The 16,879-nt window shown below is 41.9% G+C and overlaps 2 protein-coding genes across 12 annotated transcripts in view; both read left to right on the top strand.

The window, feature by feature from the left end:
• LOC143413176 (uncharacterized) overlaps positions 1–16,879 on the top strand; it is a 185,566-nt gene that overhangs the window by 122,994 nt on the left and 45,693 nt on the right. For 6 of the 11 annotated variants that reach the window (XM_076875836.1, XM_076875832.1, XM_076875833.1 and 3 more), the window contains exons 2-3: positions 8,663–8,964; positions 15,228–15,321. In XM_076875836.1, the coding sequence (XP_076731951.1) occupies positions 8,663–8,964; positions 15,228–15,321 (396 nt within the window). The remainder of the gene's footprint in view (positions 1–8,662; positions 8,965–15,227; positions 15,322–16,879) is intronic. The other 5 variants (XR_013093791.1, XR_013093792.1, XM_076875840.1 and 2 more) reach the window with 1 other exon arrangement.
• Positions 12,349–14,990, top strand: sox2 (SRY-box transcription factor 2). Its single transcript, XM_004562078.3, has one exon. The coding sequence runs from the start codon at positions 12,925–12,927 to the stop codon at positions 13,885–13,887; it is 963 nt and encodes a 320-aa protein (XP_004562135.1). The 5' UTR covers positions 12,349–12,924; the 3' UTR covers positions 13,888–14,990.

Genomic DNA, 16,879 nt, shown 5'->3' with positions numbered 1-16,879 from the left:
TATAGCACCTTTTACACTTCCCAGTATAAGAGAGTGCTTAACTGTATTTGTCACACACTCACCATGTGAGGTCCCTGCTGTTATCGGCCTTACTTCCCTCCTTTGCCTGAGCCTAATAACACACAGTGTGTATTTTTTGCCTACTTTTAATGAAGCTTTAATAAACTTCAGATTGCAATAGTCATTTGAGATGTGGCTCCACTTTTGGTTGGCTGGTGCAACCTACACCTTTAGCATTTTAGCATGAAGATGTCATGGACATTTTGACACATGGAGACAGACCAGGATTCATCTCTTTCCCCTTGTTGGGTTTTGTAATGCACAAGACATAATCTCAGTGTTTGTTTAAGAGTGGTGTCGTTGACATATATGCACTGAATTTACATTGACTGATATTAGAGCTTATATCAGTATGTATTGTACCTGCTTTAGTGTGACTGGATTTTCTGTTAACTTCAATCCTCTGGCTCTCCATGAGGCAGATGGCCCTAAAGCAGATTCCTATGATTTTATTTTCAGCTCCTTTCAGCATGCTGAAGTACATTTTTAACTGCAACTCAAACCATGGGAGTTGTCCTTTCACTCTGACTGCTAATCTGACTTGATCACTAATAATCGTCAATCAGCTCAAGTTATTTCAAAGTAAAGTGTCCTTCCTCTGGCTTGATCCGTGACTGATGTTTGGGTTAGATTATCTTTTAGCTTAATGGTGAACTGCAGTCCCACCAGACGCCCTGACATATCAGATCAGCTGCATTTCCTGACACGCATCAATTTTTGCAAACGCCAATTTTGGCTGGGTGTGATCATTATTAGCTGTCAATCAAGCAAACTAGTTGGTTATTATAAAATCATAATTTTAATATGATGCCAGTAACTGAATATCTTACTTCACTTTTCCTCAGGCATTTGAATTTGATGCTTCTAATTTATGATATCGGTCATGTAGTCCTGTAATTCAAATGACATTTGAGCATTTGTAACCAGCTGTTGTGGTTTGTTTAACATGATGAAGCCTTTAAGTTGTGCAAGTTAGCAATAAAAACATTATGAAAACTATCCATAAACACTAAATGAGCTAAAATGCCATTTTAATCATCATCCAGATAATTTGTAGTGGTGACAGCATTCACTTGTGCAGCCAGGCAAATGTCATGTTTAATCTGAAATCTAACCCTGTTTGGGTTTGTCATTCCTACACAGTGACATTTAACTGCTCGTTTAATTGGAGTTTTTATGTCATGCTGATCTCGGTATGTAGAGATGTAATCCACAGATAGCTTGTTCTAAATTCAGAGTGGTGTTGGTTTTTGTCAGGTCAGGCCATCCCCTGCACACAGATGCTTCTTTAATTCAGGAAAAGACGAACCACAGCAATTAAAAAGAACACAAAGAAATCTTAGATTATCTTTATCTCATTTTGCTGTTTGACATACTTGATCAACTTGACTTTGATCACTGTTATAAATAAATGTTATAAATATCTCTATCTATCTATCTATCTATCTATCTATCTATCTATCTATCTATCTATCTATCTATCTATCTATATATATATATATATATATATGCATTATATATCGTGCTCCTTGGTGCAGACGGATTGCAACATGATGAAAATCTGTCTGCTTTTAGACAGCAAATATTTGCAAAGCTTTGTCATTCTGTCTGAGAGTGATTGCCATCACTCCAAGTGTAACCACGATTGTTTGGAGACAGGTTCCCTCACTACATGGCGACCTGTACAATCTCCTTGCAAACAAAAGTGGTCACCCAGAGGTTGAGCATGCAACACCCTCAACCCCTGGGAGACATGTTGGCCACTGTTTCAGTCGGTGTCAGGGAACAACAAAATTAAATGCAGCCAACTTTTTTTTTTTACAAGAATGTGGTAGTCTTATTTTTGCATTGGTGTGATTGAGCCTTAACTTGTGTTGAAGAACAGGAAAGAAACTTATAAAGGGGAAATGGTGGACAGTGGGAAGAAAGCTAAAAAAACTGGACTGGCACATTATTAAAATGGATAGTAATGATAGCTCACACCAAAGTCCTTTTAGAGGCAAAACTCACAACTTAGTCACCAGCTTGGGTAATCCTAGGCTCATTTGAGCAGTTATCCACTTGTTAAGTGATGATGTAAGAACCCTGGGTCCAAATTACACTGTTTTTATTAAGGTTCTGTTTTTAACATGTTTTAATGCTTTTGTATCTTGTTCTATTTAATCTGCACAAAAAGTCAGTGATCACTGTCGGTCTCTATCGGTTTTTATTACACTATTCATCGACAGCATGTTTTAAAGCTCAGTTTTTAAAACTTTACGGTGTAACTACAGCCCAGCCCATGCAGCAGTATATTAATGACTAACCTTGCATTGTAAATAGATTATCTCAGTTGTTCTCCCGATTGAAGTTCAGTCCGTTTACAGCATCCTACCATGCAATTGCATTTGTCCCTAACCATCGGAAACCCTCATGTGGGTGGAAAAAACATTAGTGTTCATCCTCCAGCTTCACTGTGCTAATGTGTTTACATTATGCTAACCCTAGCTGTGGCGCTAGCAACGACGTAGCACATCATTATATACCAGCTAGTCCAACTTCAGTAACCCCACAAACGTCACTGCTGTTTAGTTTTCTATCTGCATTTATGTCGAAAGTGATATCAGAGGTGTACATTTTAATTTTTCAGAAATCCTTCAGTCAGAACATGGAATATCATCTTTAGATGGAAAGTAGCGAGCTAACTCCCTGCTAACGTCAAACTAAAACATATCATTTTATTAAAGATTTCATTTTAGACAGTTTATAACTCACCGTGATGCCGCAGTGTTTGTTTGACTTTGGGACCAGAAGCGGAGTTTGGATGTTGACTTAATGATGTCAGACTTAAAGAGTGGATTGGGTAGTTAAGCGTCATCTAAATGAACTCTAATAATGCCAGTAACTAGGGCATGGAAACTATATAGACTCACCCATCTGTACAGTTTAGAATTTGTGACTTAAAATACAAAACAAGGTTTAAGAAACTTTTTTAACTGAAAGTTGACTTTTGAATATCGTCTTTGCTATGTAAGAATTCTCCAACAGGTATTATAATTCAGGTTTTTGTGAGTGTTTCCCTCGTATAATGAAACCATTTCTATGTTTTGCCTTCTTAGGGGTGTTTGTAATTTCTTCAGTGAAGTATTGTAATATAGCATAGATGATTGTTTTTCAGTGCATAGTTATTGCAGAATCATTGTCATGTCATGTCATGCACTCTGTCATTATCACCTCCATTTTCTGGATTAGCTTCTTGGCCATAGCTGGAACAACATTTCCAGCGTTTTCTACATCAGTGAAAGAGCCAGTGGGAGGCGAAAAATGAGCTTGGTGGTTTTGTTCAGAACAGTGATAATCATATAGGATAGTCTGTGACTGTAGAGAAACAAAACATGATCAGAATGAATAAACAGCAACGTTTCGGGAGTTTACAGCTGTACAAACTTGAGGCTAAGCTCAGCCTGCACAGCAGTGATTAGTGTTAATGCTAACACTGGTATGGTAATATGTTAGAGTGCGTAACTTATTCTAATAGTTTTGTTGCATTTTTAATTAGCTCCAAACAACCAGAGATTTAACATAAAGTCATTGGTTTGCACTGCTAGATCATGACTTTAAGAATCTAACTAGTGTTTTGGTTATCTTGTTTGACATCTGTTGCAATGCTTTTATTTATGTTAGAATGTTTACCTGTATGCACCCTGTTAAAGAAAAAATCTCAAATGAAGGTATTTGTTAATTAGCAGAGAATTATAGATTTTTAAAAAGTCTGTGACTCTCCAAAGTTATTATTATTCTTAGAATAGATATAATTGTGTTACATTTATTAAAATTGGCTGAAAGATATTTCATTCAAAACTGTGAGTGCAAACTGTCTTTCATGGTGGTTTAAGAGGAAGAGTCAGTTAATTACTAAATATCTAGAATACATCGTCTTAGAAACGACGATTTAGTGTTAAGAAGTCATTTCCTTGCTACCTCGAAGATATTAGCTGTCCAGTACTTTGACATGAACTCACTGACTCTAAACCTTTTATGCAGCTACAGAAGGCATTTTAACACCATCGCCATCCAGGTAACAAGGAAATGATGTCCTTCACAGACCTTCCTGATTGGCTGCTAGCTAACTCAAAATTTCAACCCACTACCTGAAAAGCTGTTTTTTTCACATTTTTGACTTATTAACTCAAAATTTTTTGTTATGGAAGCCTTTTTTTCCTTTCAGTGGGGGAAACGAGCTTCCACTGAGACTGCATTAATGCTGACACAGTCCTGTAACATGAACTATAGCTAAAGAGCGTGGTGGCCTACAAAAGGACGCTCTTTGTGCTTCTGTGTTTAAACAGTTTGTGTTGCATTCTTCATTAATGAGATGCCACTATATTGTGTTGCTCAGCAAATATCTGACAGCTGTGTCCGTATGTGTTCCTGCCTGCCTCCTGAACAAACAGCTGCAGGACTGACCAGCCACCTCCCTTCTTCTGGCGGTCAGCATTTTAGTATCTTCAAAGCTTTAATCCTCAAACTCCACAGCTTCGTGCCCTGCGCTTCTCAAAGTCCGACCATGTCCACATTGTGGCAGATAACTTTTAAAATGCTGTCCGCATATGGAAATTTATGTCCACTCTAGCATTTTCAGACCTCTTCTTCTTATTCTTCTTTTTTTTTTTTATTTCTTTTTTGAAAAGTTGTCTGTCCACTCTCAAACTTGAAAGCAACATCAAAGCTGGGCATTACATCATGCGGAGGAGCGGGACAGCCACAGGCCGGTTACTCTGCAGAGTCTGCTGCAGAAACCTTCAATCACCTTCTGTTCTCTGGCACCACAGAGGTGGATTTGTCACTCAAAATGCTGTGCAATAGATGAGTGTGGTTCTTTTAAGAGACCCAACTGTAACGTGAGGCTTTGTGACATCGTTAATAAACAAGTGTGGGAGCGCCTTTTTTAGTAACGAGAGAGATGTTGTTTCTAACTCGTCTCTTTTTACGTGCCTTGCTGATTTCACAAAATGTAACAATTTCAATGTTTTTAACTGTTTGTTTAGTAAAATTGAGGATTTTGCTATTTTTGGCATGCTTCTTCGTGTCTGGTGATGTCGCCACAGCCGACAGCTCTTTTGCTGAAGTTGGTTCAATCTGTCGAGCCCCGTCAAATTCTACTTTCAACTTCTTGTGCTTTCTTTCGGTCAATTTCAGGTAAACATGAAAGTGTTAAAATGGCATCATCATATAAAGAGATTTATAGCAAAGGAGGCTTAGATTTGCCTTTGAATGTGGCGTAAATTGCCTTGCTGATACCTTTTGAGGTTATAAGTATCATGGCATGATACTCGATGATGAGAGGCAGGAAGGAGAATGGCTTAAACTGAGAAAAAAAAAGACTTGAACTCGTAATACTGAACGTAGTTTAGGTAGTCCTGAAAACATTGCGCAGTGACCCATGATCCTCAAAAAAAAAAAGGAGAAAAAAAAAGCCTTCCAGCGATGTTACTATTTCTTCTCAAGGACGAGTTTATTGGTGCTAATGAATGGGTATTTGTGCTGTAATGTTTGTGTTTGTAGCGTGATTGACAGCTGGTTGGCCACGTCTCCTTCATCCAGGGCCTTCCCTTTTCACTGATTACTGTGTCAGTGTGTCTGCATCACACAGACACAAACACACACATGTTATGCAGACACATGAGGGGCTGGGGGTTGGGGGCAGCACCGTGGTTCTCCCATTAGGCCGAGCTGGAAAAAAACCCAACAAAACACACACAAACAAAACAGCACCACATACGCGCTCATGCATATTGAAATGCAGGCATGTATGTGTAATATGCATCTGATTGAATGTCTTTGAGAGCATAAATATGTGTCTGTGTGTGGCCGTTTGCTTTGTGTATGTTAATGGTCAGCCTCAAGGTAAAATGCATTAGTATTCAGTGATGATGCTGGTCGTTCTAAAAAGCTCTCATGGTGCCAGTGAACTCTCCCGCTCTCTCTGTCTCTCGCTCTCTCTGGTTCCAGTTTTTCAAACATGCTATCATATTCTCCGGCCCCTGTGGATGGGTTTATAATTAAAAGTGCTCCGGCTCTTCTAATATGAGTGGTATGGCTGTGATTTAGACTACATGGCACAGACTGATCAGATAAAGCCAGAGAGTTGTGCTTCGTTGCAGCTAAGCTTATTCACACTGAGAGCGCTGATCCCCTCTCGCTTTCTCTCCGCCATGTTTTCCTCTTTAAATCTTGCTCTTGTGCTTTTCTCTTCTTTTTTCCTCTCTCTCTCTGGATGCCTTTTAGGCCTTTGCTCCTATTGGTCATCACTTTGTGTTTGGTTTTTCTTTTACACCTTTTGAGTAAAACTCCACCTCTTTTTATACCTAAATGCAGATGTAATTGTGTTACGAGCTCAGTGACGCGCAGACAGTGTTTGCGGTGCATGCACACTAGGTGCATTTCAGATTTTCTGATGCTTGAGTTTCTGTCTTTTCAAGCAAAGTTCTAGAGAATCGCTTAGCCTGTGTGCAAGTGATTTTACGAGGGCATAAAAATGCTACTGGGTTATTGTTTTCAAATAAAAGACACACAAAATGAAAGTAACTAGGTATTTATTTCTTTAAAATAAGAATACAAATGAGTTCATGCAGAACCTGTTGTTAAACAAACCCCCACCCCCACCCACTTCCTGTCACAGCTGATCGTAGATTCAACAAGCACACTAACTGTGTGCACACATTGCGTTTCTACTTTGGAGAGAAACTCATTTAGTTCATACAAATGTAAAAAAAGGAAAAAAGTTTGAGCTCTTGCTTTTGAAATTAAGGCATTTGAAGAAGATGGTGCTTGTAGCAAAACAGTCCTGCTTCACAGTGAAAGAATACCAGCAGACTGAGAAAAGCTTGTGCTGATGACACCAAACTTTCCAAATGCTCTCATCTTGTTTGTTATTATCAGCCTTAATAGCATTTTTCTCATCTTATGAACTGATGAATGAATGAACTTTGTCAGGAGGCATGAGTGAAGCCTTCTTCTTAATCCATTATTCACTGATGTCATTGATAAGTACATATCATATATGTGTGTGTGTGTGTGTGTGTGTGTGTGTGTGTGTGTGTGTGTGTGTGTGTGTGTGTGTGTGTGTGTGTGTGTGTGTGTGTGTTGGGGGGCTGATTCGGTGAGTTTGAAATGTGATTCTCTCCTTGCATCTCCTTCTCACCTTTTCATCCCTCTATACCCCTCATCCCCTCTCTGCCCTTCTCTCCATCCTGCCATTCATGCCCCCTCTCCTCTCCTTTGCAATCTTCTCCAGCTGCCCCCACCCTCACCCTCCAACCCTGTGTGACAGACAGGGTGTCCTCACCTTGTAACGATCAGTGACATCCAATATGTTTGGCTTGGGGATCATCCCCTGTGTGTCCATTGTGCGTTGTGTTAAACGCTTTATTGATTAGCCATGAGTTAATTACGAATTACATCAAGACTGTGTGTGTGTGTGTGTGTGTGTGTGTGTGTGTGTGTGTGTGTGTGTGTGTGTGTGTGTGTGTGTGTGTGTGTGTGTGGGTGGGTGTGTGTGCAGGGGGTCTTGCACACTTCTGCAAGAACCATCCTATAGGCCTATAGGCAAGCATCTCAACATTACCATGTTACATGAGTCACCCCCGCCCCTTTTCCCATTAACACCCATGCATTTATGACATTTCCCAGTTATAGTTATAAGCACTTTAAGGTCATGCAATATTATTATTATTTATTTATCTTTGCTCTGTGATTGTGTAGTGAGAAGTGAGAAGGGTTTGCTGCTATTTTGCACCCTGGACACTTAATTGTGTGGAGTCCAGAAGTTGACACACCCTGTGCAAAATCCACAGCAGACCTCTGGAAGCTAATGTATTCTGGATTTAAGCTCCATTGTAAAAAAAAAAAAAGAAAAAAGAAAAAAAAAAGGAACATGCACCTGACCTGCTCTGCTGCAGCTCTGCAATCACATCTGACTTCTGCCAGTTATAATCCAGTTATCATAATAATAATAATAATAATAATAATAATAATAATAATAATAATAATAATAATAATAATAATAATAATAATATCTTTGCAATCTGCAACTGCAAGCACTTTTTCCAGCCTTTTCCCCCCTCCTTTTTATCCCGTGTCAGTTTCTCTTTGACATTGCCGTGTACTTTGCAAAAAGAAAAAAAAAGAAGAAGAAGAAGGAAAAAAGGAGCGAAAAAAAATCTTTATCAAATCCCCATTCTGAGGCTTTCAATAAGGCAGGCCATTACCTCACTGGCGCTTTTGTTCGGCCTATACAAGAGAGAACAAAATGGTTATTCAGGAGGACGCTTTAGATTTTTATTGTGGGCTCGCTATTCACAAAGAGCACCGTTATTGTATTAAAAAGAACCATCTGTGGCAGAAACAATGGCTTCAAATTATCTGTGAATACCCAGTGAACAAAATATAAAGCTTTTTCCTGCTCATTATGTGGGCTAAGCTAGGGGGTGGAAGATAGGAGAGGAGAGGCACAGACTTTGCTATAACTGACTTTTGTTGTTCTTGCTTGCATTCTTCTCCTTTTTAAATCGGCCCCCTTTTCACATTGTGTGTCGCCATAAACGGCTTTTTCTTGTTGCAGGGCTAGCGGAGAGGAGACAGCGGAGAGCTCCAGACAGACGACGGGGCTGCACGCCGGGATCTGCACGCCGACAATCGCGCACCGAAAGCGCACGGACTACCAGGTGTTGGTGGTTGGTGGCTCGGGTCGGGGGGGATACGAACGGAAAGTGCGGGCTGGGTGCCGGCGACTGGAGCTCTGCCCCGGACAGGCTGAGGCTCCATCAGCGGTGGGAGAGATAGAGACGAAGGAGGCTGAGCGACATGGCAACTTGTTTAATTTCTGCCAATCAAGACGAGAGGAAGACAACTCCCAAACTGGCAGTAAGTTGGAGTGCGGCGGAGTGGAGAAGCCCTGTGCGTGTTGGTGTGTGCGTGTGCGTGTGTGTGTCAGTGTGTGTGTGTATAAAACAGTGTTGTGGAATGACACTGCCTGGAATCATGAGCTTGACTGACTGTCTGTGTTGTTGTCGGCCGGTTTGGTTTTCGTGTAGCTCAAAAATCATTTACATTTAAAAATTATTTAAATTGATTTAGCTTGATAAAAATATAAAAACACATTCTAATTTTTTATTTTAAAAACTCACGAGTATCATAGTATTTGCTCTGAGCTGTGTTCCAAACCAACCCCGGCTTATTGTTGTTACTTACAGGCTTAATTTACGCGCCTCTGTGCTTACTGTATTCGGACCGCCATAAATTTACAGTAAATCCACGTTTACATTTTACTTACATTTCACATTTTCTTACATTGTATCTTCTTTTTTTCATAATTCCTCGATGTCTTTTATGTTTAATGACATCAGTTCAGTTTTGCAATGTCTTTAAACTTTAGAAGCTTGACCATATAATCGAATTTATTTAATTCACTTTGACATTTTTAGTTCTGTCATTTAAAAAATCAACAGCAAATCGTGTTTAAATATTTAACCTGCTTGATTTTATATATATATATATATATATATATATATATATATATATATATATATATATATATATATATATATATGTGTGTGTGTGTGTGTGTGTGTGTGTGTGTGTGTGTGTGTGTGTGTGTGTAAAACAATCTCTTCATGTATTTTGTATTATTCGCGTTATTAATTATGGTGAAGATTCTGCTTAGATTATTTCTTGTTTGCTTCTTTAGCCCTTGTGGCAAAAAACAAAAAGCAAAAACAAAAAAAAGAAGTTTATTTCACCTGAAACAACAAATGTGGTTTTTATTTTGTTTCACTGTAACGGGAGTAAATCCCTTCATAGATTTTGCCATGTGTTGCATTTGAAAATTGTCACCGGTAAACTCTGATCATTGAGATCCTCTGTAGAAGGATTCTGACAGGAGATACTTGAATCATTTTCCACCCATACTTGTTTTTAAAAAATACTCTTGCAGAGATTACGTCACCTAAATTGGTGCAACCACATAAACAGCATTTTTAGCTTCACAGCCCGCTGCGTGTTTGCAGTTTTTCACCCCAAACCTGGTGAATATACCATGGGGGCTTACAAGTGGTCCGAGGGGGCCGCCCCACTGGTTTCTCCCTTTTTTTCCTTCTTCTTCTTCTTCTTCTTTTTTTTTTTTTTTTTGTTAAACAAATTCAGGATGATTGCGGATGCATGGGGCCATTCCCGACTGGCTGGGGCCTGCTTTCAGAGAACCGCAGAGCCCCGCTGTTCCTTTATTATCATAAGCAGATTAGAGGTAGGGGGAACACACTCAGATGCAGATAGCAGCCGAGCGGCCCATTTCAACCTTGCATTAGAATGGACCGAGCTGCATGTGTCGCCTCTCGCAGCCTTTTAAGCACAAGATGAATCTTATGTAAGGTTGCCGGGGGCCGGCATAATGAGTGCACGAGGGAAGGGGTGGGTGCGTGGGGGATCCGCTCCTCTATTTATTATCAAATGATTAAAAACAAAAACAACAGAAAATCGTCATAATAAGGCCCGATATGTTGACTTTCAGTTGGGATTTCATCTGGTTGAAACGGAATTTTTTCAGGTGTGTGGACTTCATCTCTCTTTAATTATCGTGACTCTCTGGCTTAGCGATCCAGGCCAGGAGATCTGTGACAGGTGACTCGGGTTTTTCGGAGCTTTTTTATTACAATATATTCAGTATATATTTTTTTGTCTAAGGGCGGTTTTTGTGATAAAAAAAAAATACTGAGGTTTTTAGACTCTTCTTTTTTAAGCATTTCCTTGGCGTTGAACTGAACTTCTAACTCATCCTCTACTCCCCTCAAGTTTTGCAGTCGCGTGTAGGTCCCGTGTTCTCCACTAGGCGGCACTGGTGTCACGCAGCACAGAGGCTCTGGGCACCTCAAATACAGTTTGAGCGCGGGGGGGGGGGGGGGGGGGGGGGAGAGAGAAAGAACTAAAACAAGTGAAACTAACACTTCCAGCACAGACCCCTCCCCGCAACAAAAACTTTTTTTTTCCTCCCAGAGACTCTAAAGCCTGATAGTTTCGCACTCTGCGGCATGTGTTTCCCTACACGGTAATCTCGGCCTGCTTCGGCCTGAGGTGAAGCAGGTGGAGGCCGCTCTTTCCTCTCTCTCTCTCTCTCTCTCTCTCTCTCTACCCCCCCCCCCCCCCCCCCCCCCCCCCCCCGCCCCCCCTCTGTCTCTCACACACTCACACACACTTTATTTGGCTGACACGCTCGTTCGGGCTCACTGAATGAGCTGCGCCTTTTGTGCAAACACACTTTATCTTAAAATATTCCTCACCTTTATTTCTCCCCCTCCTCGCGTCCCCCGGTAAGGCCTTACTTCGCCCTCTCTCTCTCTCGCTCTCTCTTACACACACTACAAAGCCCTAACAACAACAGCAGCACTCGCAGTGGAAGTGACGTGGAGTAGGGTCTTTGTCCGGACAGATGTAGCGACAACATCCCAAACAAAAAAGCGCTTATTTGTGCTGAGATGAGCCCGTCTGCCTTCTGTGTGTTGGCATTCAACTTCACTAAAAGGGACAAAAAGGGGGGGAAACATCTTGGATTACCTTTCCTCTTTTCAACGCTAAAAACCAGCTCATAACCCCCCGGCCCTCCCTCCTTCATACGCACACACACTCACAAACGCACACACACACTCAGACACACAGTCATTCGATGCTTTGAGTTAACTAACAAAGTTTATTTAAGTGTTGTTGTGCTTTTGTTCTGATGGATGTGGGTGGTGGTGTTGGTGAGCGATTGTTGTAAGCGGAGGGGAATGAGTGACTTTTCGATTTTGGGGACGAGGGTTAGCTCCCGCAGGCTGTGGCTTGTGTCGGACGCTGTCTCCACCTTTAGGGTCGAATGATGCTGAACATGTTTGATAGTTGCGCATGTGCGTTTGACTCCCAGCTGTGGATTTGTTGTTAGAAGTAAAGTCTAAAGGCTCTAAAAATCATTTCCTGAACGTTTATACTGTCATTTATTCTGTTTAGTTTTTTATCCAACTTTAACTTTCTGTGTGGGGCTAAAAGTTTGCAAGCAGCCACTTTCTCGCTTCTGCATCACGCGCTCTCTCAGTATGAAGTGTGGAAATAATCATCAAGTGCTCCCATTAACATGTTCCCACAGAAAAATCCCCATCAGCCTGGAAATAGTAAATATGTACTTGGTATTGGCCATATGGGCACCCTGTGTATGTGTGTGTGGCTCTCTCTGTGTGTGTCTGGGGCAGGCAGACTCCGCCCCTTTATGCTAATTAAGGTCTCCCATTGGCGTGTCGCTGGGAAAAAGGCCGGCTCTGATTGGCCGAGTCGAACCCATTTATACGCTGACAGCCCCCGGTCGCATGAATGGTTGTCTATTAACTTGTTTCACAAACTATCCGGAGTTGTCACGGCTCGGCTCGGGCGGACAGAGGCGAAAAAGTGCGGGTTTGTTGACGCTCGTTTTCGGAGAAGCGACGGGAGAAGTTTTGTGGACACAACATTAGCGGGGAGCTGTTTTGGAAGAAGGCTCTCTCTCTGCGCGCTGAGAGGGAGAGAGAGAGGAAAACAGAGCGAGTGTCTGTGTGTGTGCGTGAGCCTGTGTGTGCGTGTCTCTGTGTGTGTGTGCGTGTGTGTGTATATGCGTGTGTGTGTGTGGAGAGAAGCGGCTTGATGCTTGTTGTTTTTGTCCAGAGAAAAGTTGCATAGAGAAATCCCGGCAGGTAACTTTTCGCTGCAGCCCTGCTCGCTCCTCACTGTCCGCTCCTTTGGCTGCTGGAGTTTTTCTCTTGGCTTCTTTGTTTTTTAACATTTTTTTTTCTGGGATTCAACTTTTTTGAAATTAAAAATCTGTTCCCGATGTATAACATGATGGAGACTGAACTGAAGCCCCCAGCTCCCCAGACCAACACGGGGGGCACGGGCAACACCAACACGTCCGGCACCGGCAACAACCAGAAAAACAGCCCCGAGCGGGTCAAGAGACCCATGAACGCCTTCATGGTGTGGTCCCGGGGACAGAGGAGGAAGATGGCGCAAGAAAACCCCAAAATGCACAACTCGGAGATAAGTAAGAGGCTGGGCGCAGAGTGGAAACTCCTGTCGGAGAGCGAGAAAAGACCTTTCATCGACGAAGCCAAGAGACTGCGGGCCCTGCACATGAAGGAGCACCCGGATTACAAATACCGGCCCCGGCGGAAAACCAAGACCCTCATGAAGAAGGACAAGTACACCTTGCCCGGTGGGCTGCTGGCTCCGGGAGGCAACGGGATGGGGACCGGGGTCGGGGTCGGGGCCGGGCTGGGCGGCGGAGTGAACCAGCGCATGGACAGCTACGCCGCGCACATGAACGGCTGGACCAACGGGGGCTACGGCATGATGCAGGACCAGCTGGGTTACCAGCACCCGGGGCTGAACGCGCACAACCCGAGCCAGATGCAGTCCATGCACCGCTACGATATGAGCGCCCTGCAGTACAACTCCATGACCAGCTCCCAGAGCTATATGAACGGCTCCCCGACATACTCCATGTCCTATTCCCAGCAAACCACGCCAGGGATGACCGCCCTGGGCTCCATGGGGCCATCCTCGGTGGTGAAGTCCGAGTCCAGCAGCTCCAGCCCGCCCGTTGTCACCTCGTCATCCCACAGGGCCGCCCCGGGCTGCCAAAGCGGGGATCTGAGAGACATGATCAGCATGTACCTGCCCGGGGCGGAGGTCAGCGAACCGACCGCCCAGACCAGGCTACACATGTCCGGGCACTACCAGAGCGCCGTGCCCGGGACGACGATCAACGGCACGCTGCCGTTAACACACATGTAAGAGACATGAAAGCAAGAAAGAAAAGGAGAGAGAAAGAGAAAGAACTTTTATAAGAGAAACTGTGGACTACTTAACGTTGGACTATTTTTGTACAGAAAAATTTCGGGGTGGGAAAAGTTGTATAGAAGTCTCCAAGAAAAAGAAAAAAGGGACACACGACTCTTTTTTATTTTGTCTTTTTTTTGTCTCACATTTTATTCTAAGGAAGCTCTAGAGGAACGGTAGGAGATCCCCCACCACCGCCACAGCCACCATCCCCACCCCCTTTCACTGACGGATGAAGTTTGGAAGACTTTAGAAAGTGGGAGTCGCAATCAAAAAATGTTTTATTATTGCAATCACCCTTTTGTACAGTATTTATCAAAGAAACATTACAATCAGACGAAATTTGTTTGTTAAACTGCAAAAGGTTGCATATTTCTTTTTCTATTTCTCTTTTTTTTCTTCGATTTGTTTCATTTTTCCTGTTTTATATAAAGCAACGCCAGTTCTGCAGATAAAAATATAAAAAAAAACAAAAAAAGTGAAAGATAGCAGAGCTGAAATTCTTATGGGAGCTCATTTAACACTTCACAACACTGGAAAGAAAAAGGGGACATGAAACGAAGCAGGTAAAACTGCTCTTTTTGTTGTTGTTGTTGTTTTCATTTTTAAAGGCAGCATTACTAAACATTTTATTTCTTGGAAAAAAAATATATATATATTAAAAAAACGACGCCTTTTTTGTTTTTCCTCTCAATGCAGCTTAAAATATAGGTTCTTAATTTATATTTCCGTCTCCCACTTTTCATCTGTTAGAGGTATATGACGCTTGTACTTTTTATTTTTTATTTTCTAATTGATTTGTACAATTTCTGTATATTTCCTGTGATATTTTAAGTTTTTATTTCAAAAAGAAGAAAAATTGTTTTGGGTTTTTTTTTTTTCATTCCCGTAGTTGTATTTTAAGAATTGTGGCCTGTACGCAGAACAGCCAACCACTCCATGTATATATACTGGAACTAATACCATCCTTATAACAGTTACAATTTCAGCTGAGTATATATTTTTTTTTCAATATGCAGTTTGAAATGAATAAATTTTGGAAATTTGGATACTTGAAATTGTTTGAGTTTTGATTTGATTCATCACTGGGTTTTCTTTATCTTGTTGTAGTTGTTGTGTGCCAGGCAGTCATCACATGTTAAGTTGTCATCTGTCTTCTTTTAAATGTGTACTGTAAATTCTAGTATTCTTAGTATTCTACTAAGTGCTTACAGAGTACAGCTTTGGGGCGACATGCCTCCTTTAAAGTCCACAAATAACTGTGCGTCGTGGTTAACCACGTTTCTATTTTCTAGTTCCTGCGGATGGCCACATCAAGCCCAAAGTTTGTTGCCTGTTTCCTAAAAAGTGGGGGGAAGATTTTTCCACCAAAATACCCATCATCCCCAGGTATAGACTGTCATTTCTCCTCTTTTATAATTATTACTATTAAGAGCCGGTTTACGGTTTGATGTTTTTTCTTTCTCTTTTTAAAAATGTAATATACAAACTACATTTTTTCCCTTTCTTTCTTTTGTTCTTCTTGGATTACTGGGCCTTCTTTTGTAAGGCTGATAGATGACTGATCATGCAGGAGCGCTAATGCCAGGCGCAGATCTGATTCCAGGTTATTTTAGATTAGAGAAGAGAATGTGTGTCATCCGTGGGTTTTTATTGTCTGCTGACACCGTGTTGCAGTGTTTTTTGTGTTTGTTAAGCAGTATTTTCAGCAGCTTAAACCTTTGAGTTCAGGCTTTATTTCCTCTCGTTCATTGAGTTTATCCAATAATAATGATAATACTAATGATAATAATAATAACAGCAACAATAATATCTATTAGTTTTGGAAGCTTTCTCTGTGTTTCTCTCACTCCTTTCAAAACACGGAGCTGGCTTATCAGGCTGAAATAGACCAATTAGGTGGAAATTGAAGGTGGAGCCCTCTTGAAGGGAGCCTGGCCGGGATGCTTTTTCCTCGGCCGTGTAATAGCTCCACGCCGATACTCGAGTGTGGTCATTTTAATTTTAATGTTTAATCAAACGGGCCCTGCTGTTTCCCGTTAACCCCGCTTCTCATGGTTCAAGCTCTCCGGTGACTTGCTGCACACCACCACCACCACCATCCACCCTTATCCACCCTCATCCACCCTCTGCCTTAATAAACAAAAAACAAAAAAACAAACGCATACAGAACAGACTCCAAAATAATCCACCCATGCACCTTTCTGCCAACCAGGCGGATTCCTCCCAATCATAATCATAATAATAATAATAATAATGATGATCCTTATGATGAGCTAAGAGCTCGCCCTGAATTTAACAAACGGTTTTAAATCTGTGGGGGGAGAGTGTGTGTGTGTGCGCGCGCGCATTGGGCCGTTGTGTCTTGCAGGCTGTGTCCCGGGGGAGCGGCAGATGAAGAGGCCCCTCGGTATTCATCCGTCCAGTTCTCCATCTCCCTCCCTCTCTCGCTTCCTCCTAATCGGACCTTTCGCAGGTCAGGGGATCGTTGGGAGTCCCATTAATTATTGATGTAAACAGTTGAATCGGTTGTAATAGCCGAGAGCGCTGGTGATAAACAATTTGTTTTATTAATTAATTTATTCCTGCTTAAAAAAAGAAAGAAAAAAAAGCAGACGCGTAAAGATCTCCTGTTATGTTTCCAGGAGCGCCGTGGGCCCCTGCAGGCCCACGGGGCCCCGCAAAATGATCATTTTTTTTCCCGGCTGAGCGTGGCACCTTTGATGTGATGGAGGGGAAAAACCTTTAAAAGGCAAAGAACACCAAACATGCTCGATGGGCAACTTATATTTTCCGTGGCGTGTCATAAGACCTGTGGCTGACTGGTAAAGACTTCCATGTGGACACAGGATGCTTGACTTGAGGCCGTGGGCAGCTTTTATTATATTATTATATTAATGCTCCTATTTTCTATTACTGCCCCATACCCAGCCACTTTTTTTTGTTT

This window comes from Maylandia zebra, linkage group LG17 (genome assembly GCF_041146795.1).
Source record: "Maylandia zebra isolate NMK-2024a linkage group LG17, Mzebra_GT3a, whole genome shotgun sequence".
NCBI lineage: Eukaryota > Metazoa > Chordata > Actinopteri > Cichliformes > Cichlidae > Maylandia > Maylandia zebra.
This window is presented reverse-complemented; position numbering and strand designations above follow the sequence as displayed.